Source organism: Triturus cristatus, chromosome 11 (genome assembly GCF_964204655.1).
Source record: "Triturus cristatus chromosome 11, aTriCri1.1, whole genome shotgun sequence".
NCBI classification, from domain to species: domain Eukaryota; kingdom Metazoa; phylum Chordata; class Amphibia; order Caudata; family Salamandridae; genus Triturus; species Triturus cristatus.
In genome coordinates this window covers 857,369,118-857,384,390 of record NC_140594.1, presented here as the reverse complement: position 1 = coordinate 857,384,390, position 15,273 = coordinate 857,369,118, and the positions used below count along the sequence as shown (strand labels likewise).

The following is a 15,273-nucleotide window of genomic DNA, read 5'->3' as shown; positions in this document are numbered from 1 at the left end:
CAGTCTGATGAAGTGGTAATGTTTGCGGGAGGCGTCCTTGTGGGCTGCGTGGCTGTCTGTTGTTCGTTCGTGTAGCCATTTCTTCTCCAGTTTTCGGCGCGTCCGTTTGGAGGTCTGGAGCTCTTCGGTGAACCAGGTGGCTTTCTTTCTGGAGTGGCTGTTGGGTGGTTTCTTGAGTGGGGCGAGGGTGTTGGTGCAGTTGTTGATCCAATGGCTGAGGTTGCGTGCGGCGGCGTCTGTGGGTGGGTTCTGCGCGAGGGAGGTGGTCAGCTGGTCCTTGGTGACTTTACTCCAGCCCCGGCGGGGGAGCTGTTTGGTGCAGTGGTGTGTGGTTGGCTTCTTGTAGGTGAAGTGGACGCATCGGTGATCGGTCCAGTGGAGTTCGGTGGTGTGGTTGAAGGTGACGTGTGGGCTTGTGGAGAAGATAGGGTCAAGCGTGTGGCCGGAGGCGTGTGTTGGATCGGTGACGAGGAGTCTGAGGCCGAGGTTGTCGATCAGGGTGGTGGAGTTGGTGTCGTTGCTGTTCTCGAGGTGGAAGTTCAGGTCCCCGAGGATGATGTAGTCCGTGGAGGCGAGTGTGTGGGTGCTGGCGAGGTCGGCGATGGAGTCGCTGAATTGAGGCCGGGGTCCGGGTGGTCTGTAGATGAGTGTTCCTCTGAGGGTGGTGTTTGGGTCAGTGTGGATCTGGAAGTGCAGGTGTTCGGTGGTACTAAGGGCGTCGTCTGAGTGGGAGGAGACTTTGAGGGTGGACTTGTGTATGATGGCTATTCCTCCTCCAGTCCTGTTGGTGCGGTCTCTGCGGGTGATCTTGTAGCCGCCCGGGATGGCTATGGCGATGTCGGGTGCCGAGGCGTCGTTCCACCAGGTCTCGGTCAGGAAGGCCACGTCAGGGGCGGAGGTGTCGAGCAGGTCCCAAAGCTCAATGGCGTGTTTGCGTGCTGAGCGGGTGTTGAGGAGTATGAAGCGAAGGTAGTTGGCCCCGGTCCTGGGAGGTTTGGTGGCTCTGTTGCAGGTGAAGCTGCAGGTGCGGCAGGAGAAGGGGCCGTGGGTGCGTTTGGGGGTGGCCTGGAAGTAGCGGTGGTCTCGGCCGGTGTTGAAAGCGTGGAGGGTGCTGGTGTCGTAGAGATGTCTGGCGTTGCAGCGGTTGCGGGGTCCAGGGGTCTTGGCGCTGGGCGCGGTCGGGCGCAGACGGGCTTGCCTCTGGCGCGCCCGCTGCACGTCCGCGTGCATCGCCAAAAGCATTAGCAAAGCTTGGTAGCCACAGGGGATTTACTCTGGTTAGGAGCCGGAGTCTCAGCGCAAGTCATTTCTCTTTTAGAACATTGGCATTGGAGACTAATAATTTGTCTCCTGAACTGTACAAAGATCGGTTGTCTCATTGGTTTGTCCTTCAGAGCAAGAGGGGGCCAGAGGCGGGGGGAGTAAGAAACAGATGTAAATAACTGTCAAACACTGTTGGCCCAAAGTTGTATGTATCTTTATTACCTCAATATTTTCAAAGACATTAACAATTCATAAATTAATAAGAAAAAAAACTCTAGACAAGAGTATATTCTGCAAATAAAACATTGTCTCCAAGCCTTAACCTTGTCCAGCGGTCTAACTTGCACTTCTTACACAATACATCAGTTGCCAAATGATGCTGTATCACTTGCCTCCACACCCATTCACTCAGCTTGTTGTTGGTGTCTATGCTATCTCATTATTCTTTTCAAAGGGTCCAAACAATACCCCCATCACCAGCTGCCTCCCCTCCTAATTAATCACCTTTATCCGCGTCACTTCTAGGAAAAAAGAGTCAGGCTCAAAGTTGTGGGGGAGCGGCAGTCAGGAAGGCTCCAAAGAAGGCTGAAATTCTGTACTATGTCAGCGAGAAACCTATTTGCTTGCACCAACCTCGGCAAGTATCCGCTTAGCTGCCTGAAAATGCACACGCGTCCACGGTGACCCTCTCAACTGAGTTTCAGCTGAAGTGCAGTTTGCGTTCAATTACAGTCTAGAGCAAGGTTGTGGGGGCTGAGTGGCAAACAAGCAGGTTTCAATGACAAGTAAGTCATGGGTCACTCCAGCAGAAAAAGTCCATGGTAGCACCGATCGGGCTAGCACTACAATTGGGTGGCTGTTGAAATATGGACTCCATACTCCTCCTGCCAAAGGAGTTCTGTCGTCCACACTTGAAACCCTCCTTTGAGTGTCCGGAGCAGTAGTGCACTGCCAGAAAGTTCCAAGGAAAGCTATCGTTCACATTGTACTACACTCATGGAGTGGCTTACTTTGAAGAGACAGGTCGGTTCTGAGACCATTAATTTGCAAATTTGCTGTATTTTTCAGTTAGGTTTATGTAGAAATGGAATTACAACGAATGTGTTCCTAACAACAAATACAACATATAAAATGCTAATCCCCAACTATGGCTCAAAGAAAGGGAAGTCGGTGCAACTGATATTACAGTGTAGTAACTAAATGCCAAGTTGGTCACTCGGCTCCTGACAGCTGGGGAATGAAAAGTCTCTTCAATATTGCCCCGTGGATTACCTACGCATGGGGTCAGTTTGTTGCGATTATCTTCCCCATCCACACTACTTTTTCCTCAACTTCTTAACAAACGTCACTTCGTCCCTGTTTTTTATACCATAATCTTTAAGTTTCTTTCGCTCTTCCATCAGCTTTTCCCCATTAAACATTAAAAGGTATGTTCGCCATACATACTTCCAACTAATGTGCTGTATACCGCCTTCGCGGGACTGCTTTAGCTGAACAAACCTCTGTATGGCTTTCTTTAAATCGAGGACGGTGGCACTCTGCACAACAACTATAGGCATCGTTTCTCCGTCTGCTTTGTTTACTTTGACCATCATTGCCTGTCCATACTCAAGTGCGATTTGAGAATGAATTTCTTCTAAAGTCACTTGGATGGGTAAATCGCAGAGCAATGGATCTTGTACGATCATTGCTAGACCTTCTTGGAATATGTCTACGGCTTCCGCGTGGGGCAGCTCTTCATCCTCTTGTTTTTCTTCAGCAACTACGTCCTCAAACTTCACAGCAGCACCCCCAGGCGGGGCAGGAGACTCGGCATCCATATTCAACACAATAAACGTATCAGCATTCAAATTTCCGCTTTGGAAACCCTTCGGTACGATCCTCGACCTCGTTCTTTAAGTTCTATGACCTCTGAACTCTCTCTTCCATTGCAACATCAGCGACATAGACAACAGACTTGCAAAATTCCTTATAGATGCGGGCATAGAAAAAAGACTATATCAAGATGGCAGTTTCTTCATAGGTCTTGCTGTTACTTAGCGTTTTCTCTTTGGTTCCGTGACGTCACCACGCAGCGTAGTTCGCCACACTCTTATTTCAATTCTTTGTTAGTCTTAATTGTGTAGCAGTAGTGCACTTGGTCAGTTTACGGCTCTTCTGCTTCGGATGCGAGCGAAAGAATGGCTGGCAGCGATTTGTGCAGAGCTCCCAGCGCTGGTTTCTGTTTGGGCGTACTCGGGTGCGTCATCAATCTGCGACCGGCGTAGGAGAGCAAGATGGCGGCGGAAAGGATGGGATGCTGTTGGTGTTACCAAGACCCTTGGGACACCTAGGGCTGTGCTGGGAAGGTTACGAAAGGCTCCAGGAGGGGCATAGGTCCGGAGCGCTCTTAACCATTCCGTAGAGTTTCGCAGAAGTGGTTGAAAAGTATATCGGAAGCGCATAAGGGGAACCAGCCAGACGGGAACCGGCAGCCCGAGTCCGGAGCTGCGGACATGGCCTCGGGCTGCCGGACACAGTGTTTACCTGAATGGAAGCAACATATTTCGCTGGAGTTGAGACGGAGGGACCGAGCCCAGAGGCAGGGATTCGAGGAGCTCATCCAGCAGTGTGAGTTAAGTAGCTGGCGCGGGATATTATACCAGACTCATTTCGGGCACTTCCCTAGAAAGGGATTCTAACAGATGGTGGTGCGAGACCCTGCGGCTGCATTCATTAGAATATAATGAAGTAGCTTGACGGGCATGCCGACCCCTATGTTTAGTTAGGGGTCGGAATGTGACTATATCTGGACTGTGTTAAGACGGAGGGTGAAGCAAGACTAATTGACATGGGTTTGGTGGGGAAATTGAATTATTCATCTTTGAGACTTGTGGTTAATTTTAGTGTGCATGCAATCAGGTTGAGACCATGTAGATCAAAAGAGGTAAAGAACTCTAAGAGGTGTGGTGTAACCAAGCGCGAGGATGCGAACAGGCCGGAATTGTATGTATTCATTTAAAAGTATTACACTAGGCCAGAAGTGCTGTAGGCCATGCTCCTGACTTCCGTCTTGTAAGTTAACACGGTCCTCGTTCCAAGATAATAGATTAGGTTCCAGCTAGGCTGATCTTTTATATGCCACAGTTAAATGTTGATGTGGTAGACTAAATAGCCTGCTCGTAAACGTGCTCTGGCGAGTTCTAGTAAGGCATCCAAGGGTCGTCCGAAGAGATTGTTTATGCTTAAACTCATTTCTGTTTTGTGTGGTTTTTTTTATGTACATAGTTCTGCTGTGCCCTTTTCACTGTATAACAAGTATGACTTCACCACGGAAAGTCGCACTGGAAAATTTTAATGCCAGACACATGTTGCGGGGAGCGAGCATTTCGAGTGAGATTAAACAACCAAGCGCGTCATTTCCCCTTGCAGCCACTTTCGCGTTGCTATTAAAAAGAAAACTCGAGCCGCTTTCATGTCTAGATGTGCTGAGGGTTTCTCATTTTGCCGGGGAATTTCTTGATGTATTGTAGTTTGACCTGTAGCTCACCAGACGCTATGAGCTAATAAGTGTGTAACCGCTACTTGGTTGCAATGCTGACCGCTTAATCATTGCTTTTTGAATTTGTGCTCTCTGTAAAGTGTACAACAACATCGTGAGGATTGTTAGCCCCCCCCCCCCCCCTCTCAAAAAAAAATATGGCTCTTAATCCGATCCTCTTATTGAAACCCAACTGTTTGCCGGGTTTTAAACCCCTTTACAACTGTTTCGTTTTTCAGATAATAAACTGCTGGAGAAGTCAGACCTTCAGGACGTGTTGGCTTCGAAGTTGCAAACCGATAAGTACGAATCCCAGATCAGACATGACATCAGGTCTGTTTTTCTTCTGTACAAAAACATATTTGGCGATTTATTAGACTAAACGTTTGTTTCAGGCACATAAGAATCTAGACCACATATAGGGTACAAGTAACCCTTGACTTGCCTCTTAGTTCACTAATGGCATTGGCATCAGGGCTTACTAAAGCATGAAGTGATAGTGCACTGTCATTTACAAGACATCAGATTTTCAATTGAAATGGCCATAAACGTTCCCACTAACATGCAGTTATACTTTCACAACTATATAGTGTATAAAAGTAACCTGTGGAAATATTGGTCTCGGCAAACATTTATGATTTGCACATTACCCAGTTTTCTGATTTGTTTTCATCCTATTAAAAAAAAAAAAAACTCATCACACAGAATTTTCAAAGCAAGGGCTTTCTTTCATCGATACTGACATTTATTTTGACGTTTTTATACAGTTCACATTTTAGGTATTTAAATGTTAGAATAAAACGACCTCATACAGCCTTTCATGTCCTGTTTGTACAGCACTTTTGTCACAGTTCACTTTACATCTACAATTACTTTCCTTTCTCTGACCGCAACGTTCAAGGTTTTTGTAAATTCAATTTTGGCCTCTGTCTCTACACACAGAACAAATGTAACAATATAAAAACAAGATTTAAAGGCATTTTTAATGCTCCTTCACTTTGAGTGAACATACAACATCGTTTTAAGCTCGCCAGAGGGAGCAAGTAGGCCCTAAATATAGTTCACTCTTATAAAATCTGACTCACCATAGCGAGTGGACAAGTATTAGTGTCGAGGCCTGATTGACAGAAATTGCACCTTAACTACGAGTTGGTTGACTTCCCCATCCCTGTTAACCTTCTTTCCCGCTATAGTTGAAATCCTGATATTACCTTCCCCATTGTACCAGGGCATAGGCAATGATTAGGTTCAGGGACAGGTCATTCAAACGTCCGCACATGTTAAGTGTTCAACTCAGTTCAGTGTCTTCAGCAGCTTTTTGGTCCAAAGTCTCTAGTTGGTGCTGCAGCTTTGCCTGCATGGCTCTGTCACTTTCATTTCTTGGTGCAGCTAATCCTGGCAGTTAGCTTTTGGTGATTGGCTAGCGTCCAGGCTGTTAGACTGCTGTGAGTGACAGGCCCCTCCTGTGTAGATAACAGTAGCAGCTACTTCAAGCAAGGCTATTTTCATAGGATTGGGTCCCCCTTGAGCAGTTGCACCAGTCTTGGGCAGCGGTGGCCTTTACTTGGGCAGATGCAGACGAGCACTTGAGCTTGCGAAAATTGCGGTCTCCAAGCTGACTCTTCATCATGGAGTCTGGTGGGGTAGGGCACTTGGGCCCTCTGAGCCCAGCTTCAGTGGTAATTTAATCTCCTCCTCTTTGGGGTGGCAGTATAGTTACTTGGCACGCAGCAGACTACAAGGCAACACAGAATGATACTCTTGTACAGCCTTATTTACAAGTATAAAAATATATATACCTATTGGCTATTGGTCAACCATCGCTATCCTCTCAATCCGCAAACACACTCACGTTGCACACTTTACTCATACACTAACTGTTGGGTCTGTAAGAAGCACTTGTAGTGAAACGAAATAGATAAAAAATCTGTATTTTAATAATCAATATAAATTCATCACTGATGTACTATATAAACATAATAAATCATACACATAAAGATCGTAAACAGTTTAAAATGATAAAAGCAACACACACTTTATCACAATGATTTTCAAATATGTTCAATGCCATGGAAAGGAGAACAGTAATTGACAAACAATGTATCATACATCTGTCAATTTGGATTTGCTGAAGGCAGTGTCAGACATAAGTTACTGATCCCTGTCTTTCCCTAACTGTACCAAATTTGACACTTCAAAAACAACAGGCGTCGACGCGTTTCGGTGGTGAAACCTTCACATAGAACCACCTTCCTCAGGACTCAAGCTATTTTCTCCTTGTATATGTAAGTATTCAATTGTGATGTCAAATTCACCTATTCGAGAAACATATTTGTACACTGTAAAATCCACACTAATAATTTTTAAAACTTTTTTTACAATGATGCATTTAAATAGGTTACCAATGCAGATATACAATTTTCCTACAGATATTCAATTTTACAATACATCTTTAAATAGACTTGTATTTCCAAATGTGTAAACTATTTCAAGATCAAAAAGTGCTTCATACCGGTCAACAAAACCCAACTATTCATTATTCAAATCTATATTGCTCGTTGCACACACCTAACCATACTCATTCAGCCATTGTGCTTACACTCAACCTTTATCATCCACATCTGCATGGAACTCACCGGTACAATTGTACTGCGGCAAACATGTCTCCAAAAGTGGAGTACTTGTAGATATCTTGACGGAATTTTGGAAACTTGCAGAGATTGCTAAAATGATAGAAAACTCATATGTAGATCTCTATTTTCAAAATTAATTGAGATTCAGAGGTCACTTCTTACTTATACCTATTCGATGTTACTGATTTTACTATTACTACATCATCTGGCCGTACTTATACGGTTCCTTACTAGTGGTTGTGTATTTTACATAAATTGCTAAAAATGAAGCGGTACATCAAATTCATTATTATAATCGATGTGCTATTATGGACAACCTCTATAATTTGCACCTCCAGGCAAAACATTCCACGGTAGAAATATAATATATTGATTGTATCTAATCCCAAACGATCTCTATATGGGTATACTCTATTTATTTTTCAATTTAGGGCCAGAAAAAACCCACCTCAATTTTTCTCAAAGGACGAAAAGACGGGGTAGGCTTCAATTCAAATTCGCTTAGTTTGCCGGAAATGGTCTCGGTCACTGTAAAATTAAATAGGAGCAATGGTAGTTAATTAATCTCCATTTCTTAATACACCTATTTTTTGAATGGATTCCTCAACTCGCGCTCACCTTTCTTTTCTGGAGCTTTATTTGTTCCAGGTGAATGTTGATCCCTCTCTTTTATTAGCTTGTTGTTCAGACAGGGGTGAGCATATAGTTTGTCATCTCCCTTAGTTTTCTGAAAAGCGAGTGAAAACCACTGTATAAATCCCAATGTATCTACACCGCTTATTTATTAAGTTGTCTATTCATCCTCTTATTAATTATTCACTTGCTCAATAATACTTTCTTTTAGACCCCCTCTATGTCATTATTGCAGAATAACCTTAAATGGAGGTAGGCGTGTTTGTAACCCCGTGTTATTTTACATTTCCTATTCTAAAAGAATGACCCCGTTTGTCCACCTTCCTCACTCTGCTTCGTGCTCATTGCAACTGCTCGATTGGGTTACCGCAAGCCCCCACTTGTCGGGTCAGTGTTTTAGTAAATACACCACGAACCCTCCATTATTGGAATTTTGTTTGACTGACTCACTACACTTCACTGCTACGTAGCGCATGTGGGAACTCAATGATAGTTTAAATGGTTCCGACATAATGTTAGAGATATTTTTTCGCACTGTAATTTGCTGGCTGAACGGACTTATTTAAACCCATACCGTTAACTAACCCACACATTGCTTACCGTGTATCGGGGTCGTGTACGTATCCCTCCGTCTTTCGTCTATTCTTCCGTTTTCTGTTCGTACCTACTCCAATCGTCTGTTATATCCATAAAAAACGTGTGACGTCTCACCTTACGTATCTCAATAGAAGCTAACATGTTTTTTTGTCTAATCCATAGTCGCCATCTTGGAATGGGGCGAAAATAATCTACCGACTGGTTTTATGCTTCTAGGGCGCTTAAGTTACACGTTTTATTACAAGAAGTATTCTAGTAAACCAGAAGTAGACCCTTTATATTCAATCGGTGTCAGACTATTTTAATCTAAATAAATACATACTTATATCCTTTTTGTTATAATCTTTTTTGCTTCGTGGATGATCGTTCATCCCTGTTTTTAATACACTCCCCTCTTGGTGCATGAAGACCCGATCTCGGTTGTGTGTAAGACCTGGTTTTGATGTGACTAACAAAGGCACCGAAAAAAATTTTTTTGTTCATATATTATTCTTCACTTTTTTTCTTTTTTATATATCTCACATCGTATAGAATTCCTTCCATTCTGAGGGTTCGTATACATAACTCATTTGTATCAAATTTTTCTGTATACTTTATGGATTCTCTCTTTGCCCAACATAAAAGTCTTTGTTAATTCCTAATTTAAGTCTGATTCATATTACAGATAATACTACAGATAATAACACTGCACCTGATGATTAGACCACTAGTGTCATCCAATCCTCTTTCGAATTCAATCCTTTTTGGACAGTATTCAGAGTGAAAATGTACCATTGCTCTCTGTTTTTCCTCTTTGTCTCAAATTCCCTCCTCTTCTGTTGGTCGTAATTCTCTCTATAATGAACCATTCAAAGTCAGTGTGTTTGTGGTTCATTGAGTTGAAATGCTCTACAAGGGGGGCATTAGGTTTCTTTATTTTGATTGCTGACCTATGTTCTAGTAGTCTCAGTCTTAATTCCCTCCCTGTTTCGCCCACATACGCTAATCCGCAAGGGCAGCGTAGGAGATATACCACATTTTTGGTTCTACAGTTATTTAAGTGTTTGGGGACCATTGTGTGTCCGTTGTATGTCAAAGATTTGGTGACTATACAGTTAATGCATATCGAACAATTGCTACATTTATGATTTCCTAAAGCTACATTTCCCTCAATTGTTCTCTGTGCTCGTGGATTATCCTCCCTGTATGTTGTCACCAAGTTTTTACGTATGTTGTCGTTACGTTTGAACGCAAACAGAGGTTTAGGTAGCTTTTTTTCATTGCCTTCGTTAAGAATACCCCAGTTGGAGTTAACTAAATTTTTGATTCTGTTGCTTACATTTGAGAATTGGGTAACAAATACAATTCTATTTTCCGAGTTACTTTTCTTTCTCTCTTGGTCCTCTACATTAGGGTTTAATATGCTTTCCCGATTATAAAAGCGGGCTCGCTTGAAAGATCTTTTGATCAGTTTTTTGGGGTAACCCCTGTCACACAACTTATTTTTGAGCACAGCAGCATGTTTGTTAAAGTCATCCAATGTTGAGCAGTTTCTTCTGAGGCGTAGAAACTGCCCAAATGGGATATTATCCCTCTGACTCTGAGGATGATAGCTCGTGTAATGGAGCAATGTGTTTCTATCTGTGGGTTTGGAGAATAATTCCACCACCAAGAGTCCCTCATTGGTCTTAATGGTAATATCCAAAAAGTTAACTGCCCTGTTGTTATAGTCAGCAGTGAACTTTAGGTTGGTGTCCCCCAGGTTCAACCATTCCAGTAAGAAGTGACCTCTGAATCTCAATTAATTTTGAAAATAGAGATCTACATATGAGTTTTCTATCATTTTAGCAATCTCTGCAAGTTTCCAAAATTCCGTCAAGATATCTACAAGTACTCCACTTTTGGAGACATGTTTGCCGCAGTACAATTGTACCGGTGAGTTCCATGCAGATGTGGATGATAAAGGTTGAGTGTAAGCACAATGGCTGAATGAGTATGGTTAGGTGTGTGCAACGAGCAATATAGATTTGAATAATGAATAGTTAGGTTTTGTTGACCGGTATGAAGCACTTTTTGATCTTGAAATAGTTTACACATTTGGAAATACAAGTCTATTTAAAGATGTATTGTAAAATTGAATATCTGTAGGAAAATTGTATATCTGCATTGGTAACCTATTTAAATGCATCATTGTAAAAAAATTTTTTTTTAAATTATTAGTGTGGATTTTACAGTGTACAAATATGTTTCTCGAATAGGTGAATTTGACATCACAATTGAATACTTACATATACAAGGAGAAAATAACTTGAGTCCTGAGGAAGGTGGTTCTATGTGAAGGTTTCACCACCGAAACGCGTCGACGCCTGTTGTTTTTGAAGTGTCAAATTTGGTACAGTTAGGGAAAGACAGGGATCAGTAACTTATGTCTGACACTGCCTTCAGCAAATCCAAATTGACAGATGTATGATACATTGTTTGTCAATTACTGTTCTCCTTTCCATGGCATTGAACATATTTGAAAATCATTGTGATAAAGTGTGTGTTGCTTTTTGTCAAGAATTCCTGTCATTCAAGGGAAACGCCCTTATGTAAACAGGAGAGCTGTTACATAACTCAAGGGAAACACGCCCTTATGTAAACAGGAGAGCTGTTACATAACTCAAGGGAAACACGCCCTTATGTAAACAGGAGAGCTGTTACATAACTCAAGGGAAACACGCCCTTATGTAAACAGGAGAGCTGTTACATAACTCAAGGAAAACACGCCCTATAAAGGGAGGAACCGGGAGGTACAAGGCTGTCGGATATTGTGTTTACACCGACGTACCTGCTTCGTGAAGAGCAGTGTTCCGGAGTGGTGCTCCAGTAAGGCAAGAACGGAGGTAGGTCGAGTCGTTACTCCCTGGGCCGTGTCTTGCCCCATCGTCACCTGTGAAGGACCCGGAAGCTCTACCGGTCAACCATTGAGCTTCGCTTTTTGACTCGGCTGAGTCCAAGCGCAGTGGCGCTTTTGCTGGTTGGAGTCGTAACTCCCAGCCCGACCAGAGACACAGGGACTGCCAGCTGTAACGCACACCAGGAGGTGTTTGCCGCGTTACAGACTCGGAAGTCCACAGGATCGATCGAGCGGCTGCTCTCGGTTCAGTCTTCTTGCTTGTGATTGGGGTATCGGTGACGCATCACCAGGAGGTGACTCCGCGTCCCGGTGCAGTCTGAGGAAGAGGTTGAGCGGCTGCTCCCTTCAGGTAGAGACCCCGGCTGGGTGTTTCTCTGACTCCTCGATTCTCCCCAACACTCTTCGTGCCCCTCACAGCCTACCGATTGGCATTGTCGGCCATTTCATTTCTGCCCTCTGTTGGCATACGCCGGGATCGGCGTATATGCAGAGGACGGTTAGGACCATCCGTGCTGTGGGCTGGTAACGTACTTAGCCTGAAGGATTCCAGTGACTATAACTTTTGTTTGTTCTTTGTATTTTATTTGCCTTCATTAAAAGAACTAACCCTTCACAAGTGGTTGCGTCCTCATTGTCGTGTCTGTTAAACGATCCTGAGACGTTCAGGGCGTTACAAAATATCCGACCTTAATAACACTAACTGTCTCCCGGTCGATAACAGACATGGCAACACTTGATGATGTGCTGGCTGCTTTAGCGGCCATGCAAGTTGAAGTGGCTGCCTCTAGGCAAGAAACAGCCGATGTAAAAGCCAGACTGGATGCTATCCAATTGGACCCGCTCACGCCCAGCACCTCCCTCACGAACCAGACCCCTGCGGTAGTAGTGGAAATGCCGGTAGCCATCCCCTTGGCAACACCAGAGAGGTACAGTGGGGATCCTAACACAGTGCAGGTATTCCTCACACAAGTGGCGCTACATTTATTGTGCAAACCAAAGGCGTTCCCCACGAGTCAGGCTCGTGTGGCTTTCCTTATATCCTATTTGGCTGGAAACGCGGCACAATGGGCCGTACCTCTGGTGAGCAGGGACGACCCCCTCTTATGTGATTGGGGTGCTTTTCGCGAGGAATTCCTGAAGGTATTCGACAGAAGGGCTGACTCGTACACGGCGGACCGTGAAATGCTTGAGTTGAGACAGGGATCCAACGACCTGGTGCAGTATCTCAACGCGTTCCGAAGGCTGGTTGCGGAAACCAAGTGGCCTGTTGCTAAACAGACGGCGCTCTTCCATCAAGGGCTGTGCGATGAGCTCAAGGACGCCGTGGCTCATATTGACCCTCAACCCAAGACATGTGAGGGCCTTATCAACCTGGTATTACGGCTGGAACATAGGCTAAGTGAAAGAAAGGGGGATCATGGGAGAAAAGGAAAATCCCTTCCATCCTATGTGACGGTGGGAAGTCCTGAAACTTCCACCGCATCCAAGGGAGAACCCATGGACATCAGCGCAATACGAGCGAGCCTCACAGCCACGGAGAAAGAGTCACGCCGTAAACAAGGATTGTGCCTATATTGTGGCAAAAAAGGCCACTACGTACGTGAATGCCCTGCCAAACCGAAGACGTCACGTTATCGGGCCAACCGGTCGGTAACAGCCGTGGTGGACATACCGGCGGAAAACTAGAGGACTCCAAGACCAGAGAAGGGGCATCTCGGAGTCACTCATCCATCCCTTCACTTTCCAACTCGGTCACTAAGGGACAACGACACCTGTTTATCACGGTGCACGTGGGAGTGCATGACCAGTGGATACCCGTTGTGGCCATGGTGGATTCAGGGGCCACTGGCATGTTTATGGACCACAACGAGGCATGCAGGCTAGGGCTAGTGCTTCTTCCCAAAGCAGTACCCGAAGACGTCTATGCGGTAGACGGAAGGCGATTGGTGACGGGGCCCATCGGACAGCACACGGGGGTCCTTCCGATGAGATATGGGAGGAACCATTTGGAACAAATCAATTTTATCATCCGAGCGCCCCAATATGGCGTCATATTGGGATTGCCGTGGCTACAGAAACACAACCCCTTTGTGGATTGGCCAACACATCGCATCGAAATGACGTCACCGTATTGCATCCTGCATTGTGGAATAAGAACGGAATCCCTTGACGCAGATGAGAGCGGGAGTCAGACGGTGGCTACAGCGGCAGAAAAAGATGTGGCTCTCCCCCAGGCTTATCACAGTTTTGAGGATGTATTTGATGAGGTGAAGGCGGAAGTGCTACCACCACATAGACAGTTTGACTGCCAGATCGACCTGGTGCCAGGGGCCAGCGTTCCCAGCGGCAGGCTGTATGCCCTGACGGAGCCTGAAAACGTGCATCTCCGGGGGTACCTGGATAAACTCCTCAAGCTAGGATTCATCCGCCCGTCCAAGTCTCCGGCCGCCTCGCCACTCTTCTTCATCCCGAAGGCTAATGGGGAGCTGAGAGCCTGTGTGGACTTTAGGGCATTGAATGCGATAACCATAAAAAATCGGTACCCCTTGCCTCTCATCAGTGTACTTCTGGAACAGGTCAAGAAAGCTCGTATCTACACCAAGTTGGATTTGAAAGGGGCATACCATCTGGTGCGCATGAGGGACGGAGACGAGTGGAAGACCGCCTTTAAGACCAGGTTCGGACTTTTTGAGTACCTAGTCATGCCGTTCGGTCTGTGCAACGCCCCGGCAGCCTTTCAGTACTTTTTGAATGAGGTATTCAGAGAGGAGTTGGATATCTACGTGGTCGTATATATCGACGACATCCTCATCTATTCGTCCAGTGTGGAGGAGCACGTACACCACGTCAAAGCTGTGCTCCAAAAGCTGAGGGAAAACATGCTGTTTTGTAAACTCAGCAAGTGTGACTTCCACGTCACATCCGTGGAATTCCTCGGAGTGATGCTGAGTCCAGAGGGACAGGAGATGGCAGAACGAAAGATCAAGGCGGTGAAAGAATGGCCGGTGCCCCAAAGCGTGAAGGACGTCCAAAGTTTCATTGGCTTCGCCAACTTTTACAGGCGGTTTATAGATGGATTTTCAGGAGTGGTGGCCCCAATCACACAGCTACTGAGGAAGTCCAAGGAGTTTGTCTGGTCCCCTGAAGCGAACAAAGCCTTTGAGGCCCTGAAAAGCGCCTTTGGTAAGGCGCCGGTGTTGGCTCACCCCGATCCGGATCTCCCCTACGTGGTGGAAGCGGACGCGTCGGATGTGGCGCTGGGGGCTATCTTGTCCCAACGCAACCACGACACAGGGGTGCTTCATCCCGTTGCGTACATGTCCCGCAAACTCAACGACGCCGAACGCAACTACCATATTGCGGAGAAGGAGCTTCTCGCAATCAAGGACGCCTTCACCGAATGGAGGCATTGGTTGATGGGGGCAAGACATGTGGTATCGGTGTACATGGACCATCGGAACCTACAGTTCATGACGGCCACTAGACACCTTTCTCCCAGGCAGCTGCGGTGGATGATCTTCTTTGCGGGGTTCAACTTCCGCATCACATATCGGCCGGGGACGGAAAACCGGAAGGCGGACGCCCTGTCCCGTCAATCTGCAGTTAAGGAACCATTGCCTGCAACCAAGCGTTCCATCATTTCCCCGAGGATGGTATTGGGGGTTATCCAACCGGATACTTTCCTGAGGGGAATAAAGAGAGGGATCAGGTCATTCGCATGGCGGAGGTGGCTCCTCAGTCACAGAGAA

General features: G+C 45.6%; 2 protein-coding genes across 4 annotated transcripts in view; one reads left to right on the top strand and one right to left on the bottom strand.

Annotated features, from left to right (window-relative positions):
* Window positions 1–2,432: 2,432 nt before the first annotated feature.
* Window positions 2,433–3,231, bottom strand: SNRNP25 (small nuclear ribonucleoprotein U11/U12 subunit 25). The gene has a single exon (XM_085634684.1). It carries the CDS (start codon window positions 3,081–3,083, stop codon window positions 2,580–2,582), a length of 504 nt encoding a protein of 167 aa, XP_085490810.1. The 5' UTR covers window positions 3,084–3,231; the 3' UTR covers window positions 2,433–2,579.
* A 281-nt stretch (window positions 3,232–3,512) lies between these two features.
* ATG16L1 (autophagy related 16 like 1) overlaps window positions 3,513–15,273 on the top strand; it is a 71,651-nt gene continuing 59,890 nt past the window's right edge. For all 3 annotated transcript variants that reach the window (XM_085634683.1, XM_085634682.1, XM_085634681.1), the window contains exons 1-2: window positions 3,513–3,873; window positions 5,023–5,116. In XM_085634683.1, the coding sequence (XP_085490809.1) occupies window positions 3,759–3,873; window positions 5,023–5,116 (209 nt within the window). In that variant the 5' untranslated portion in view covers window positions 3,513–3,758. The remainder of the gene's footprint in view (window positions 3,874–5,022; window positions 5,117–15,273) is intronic.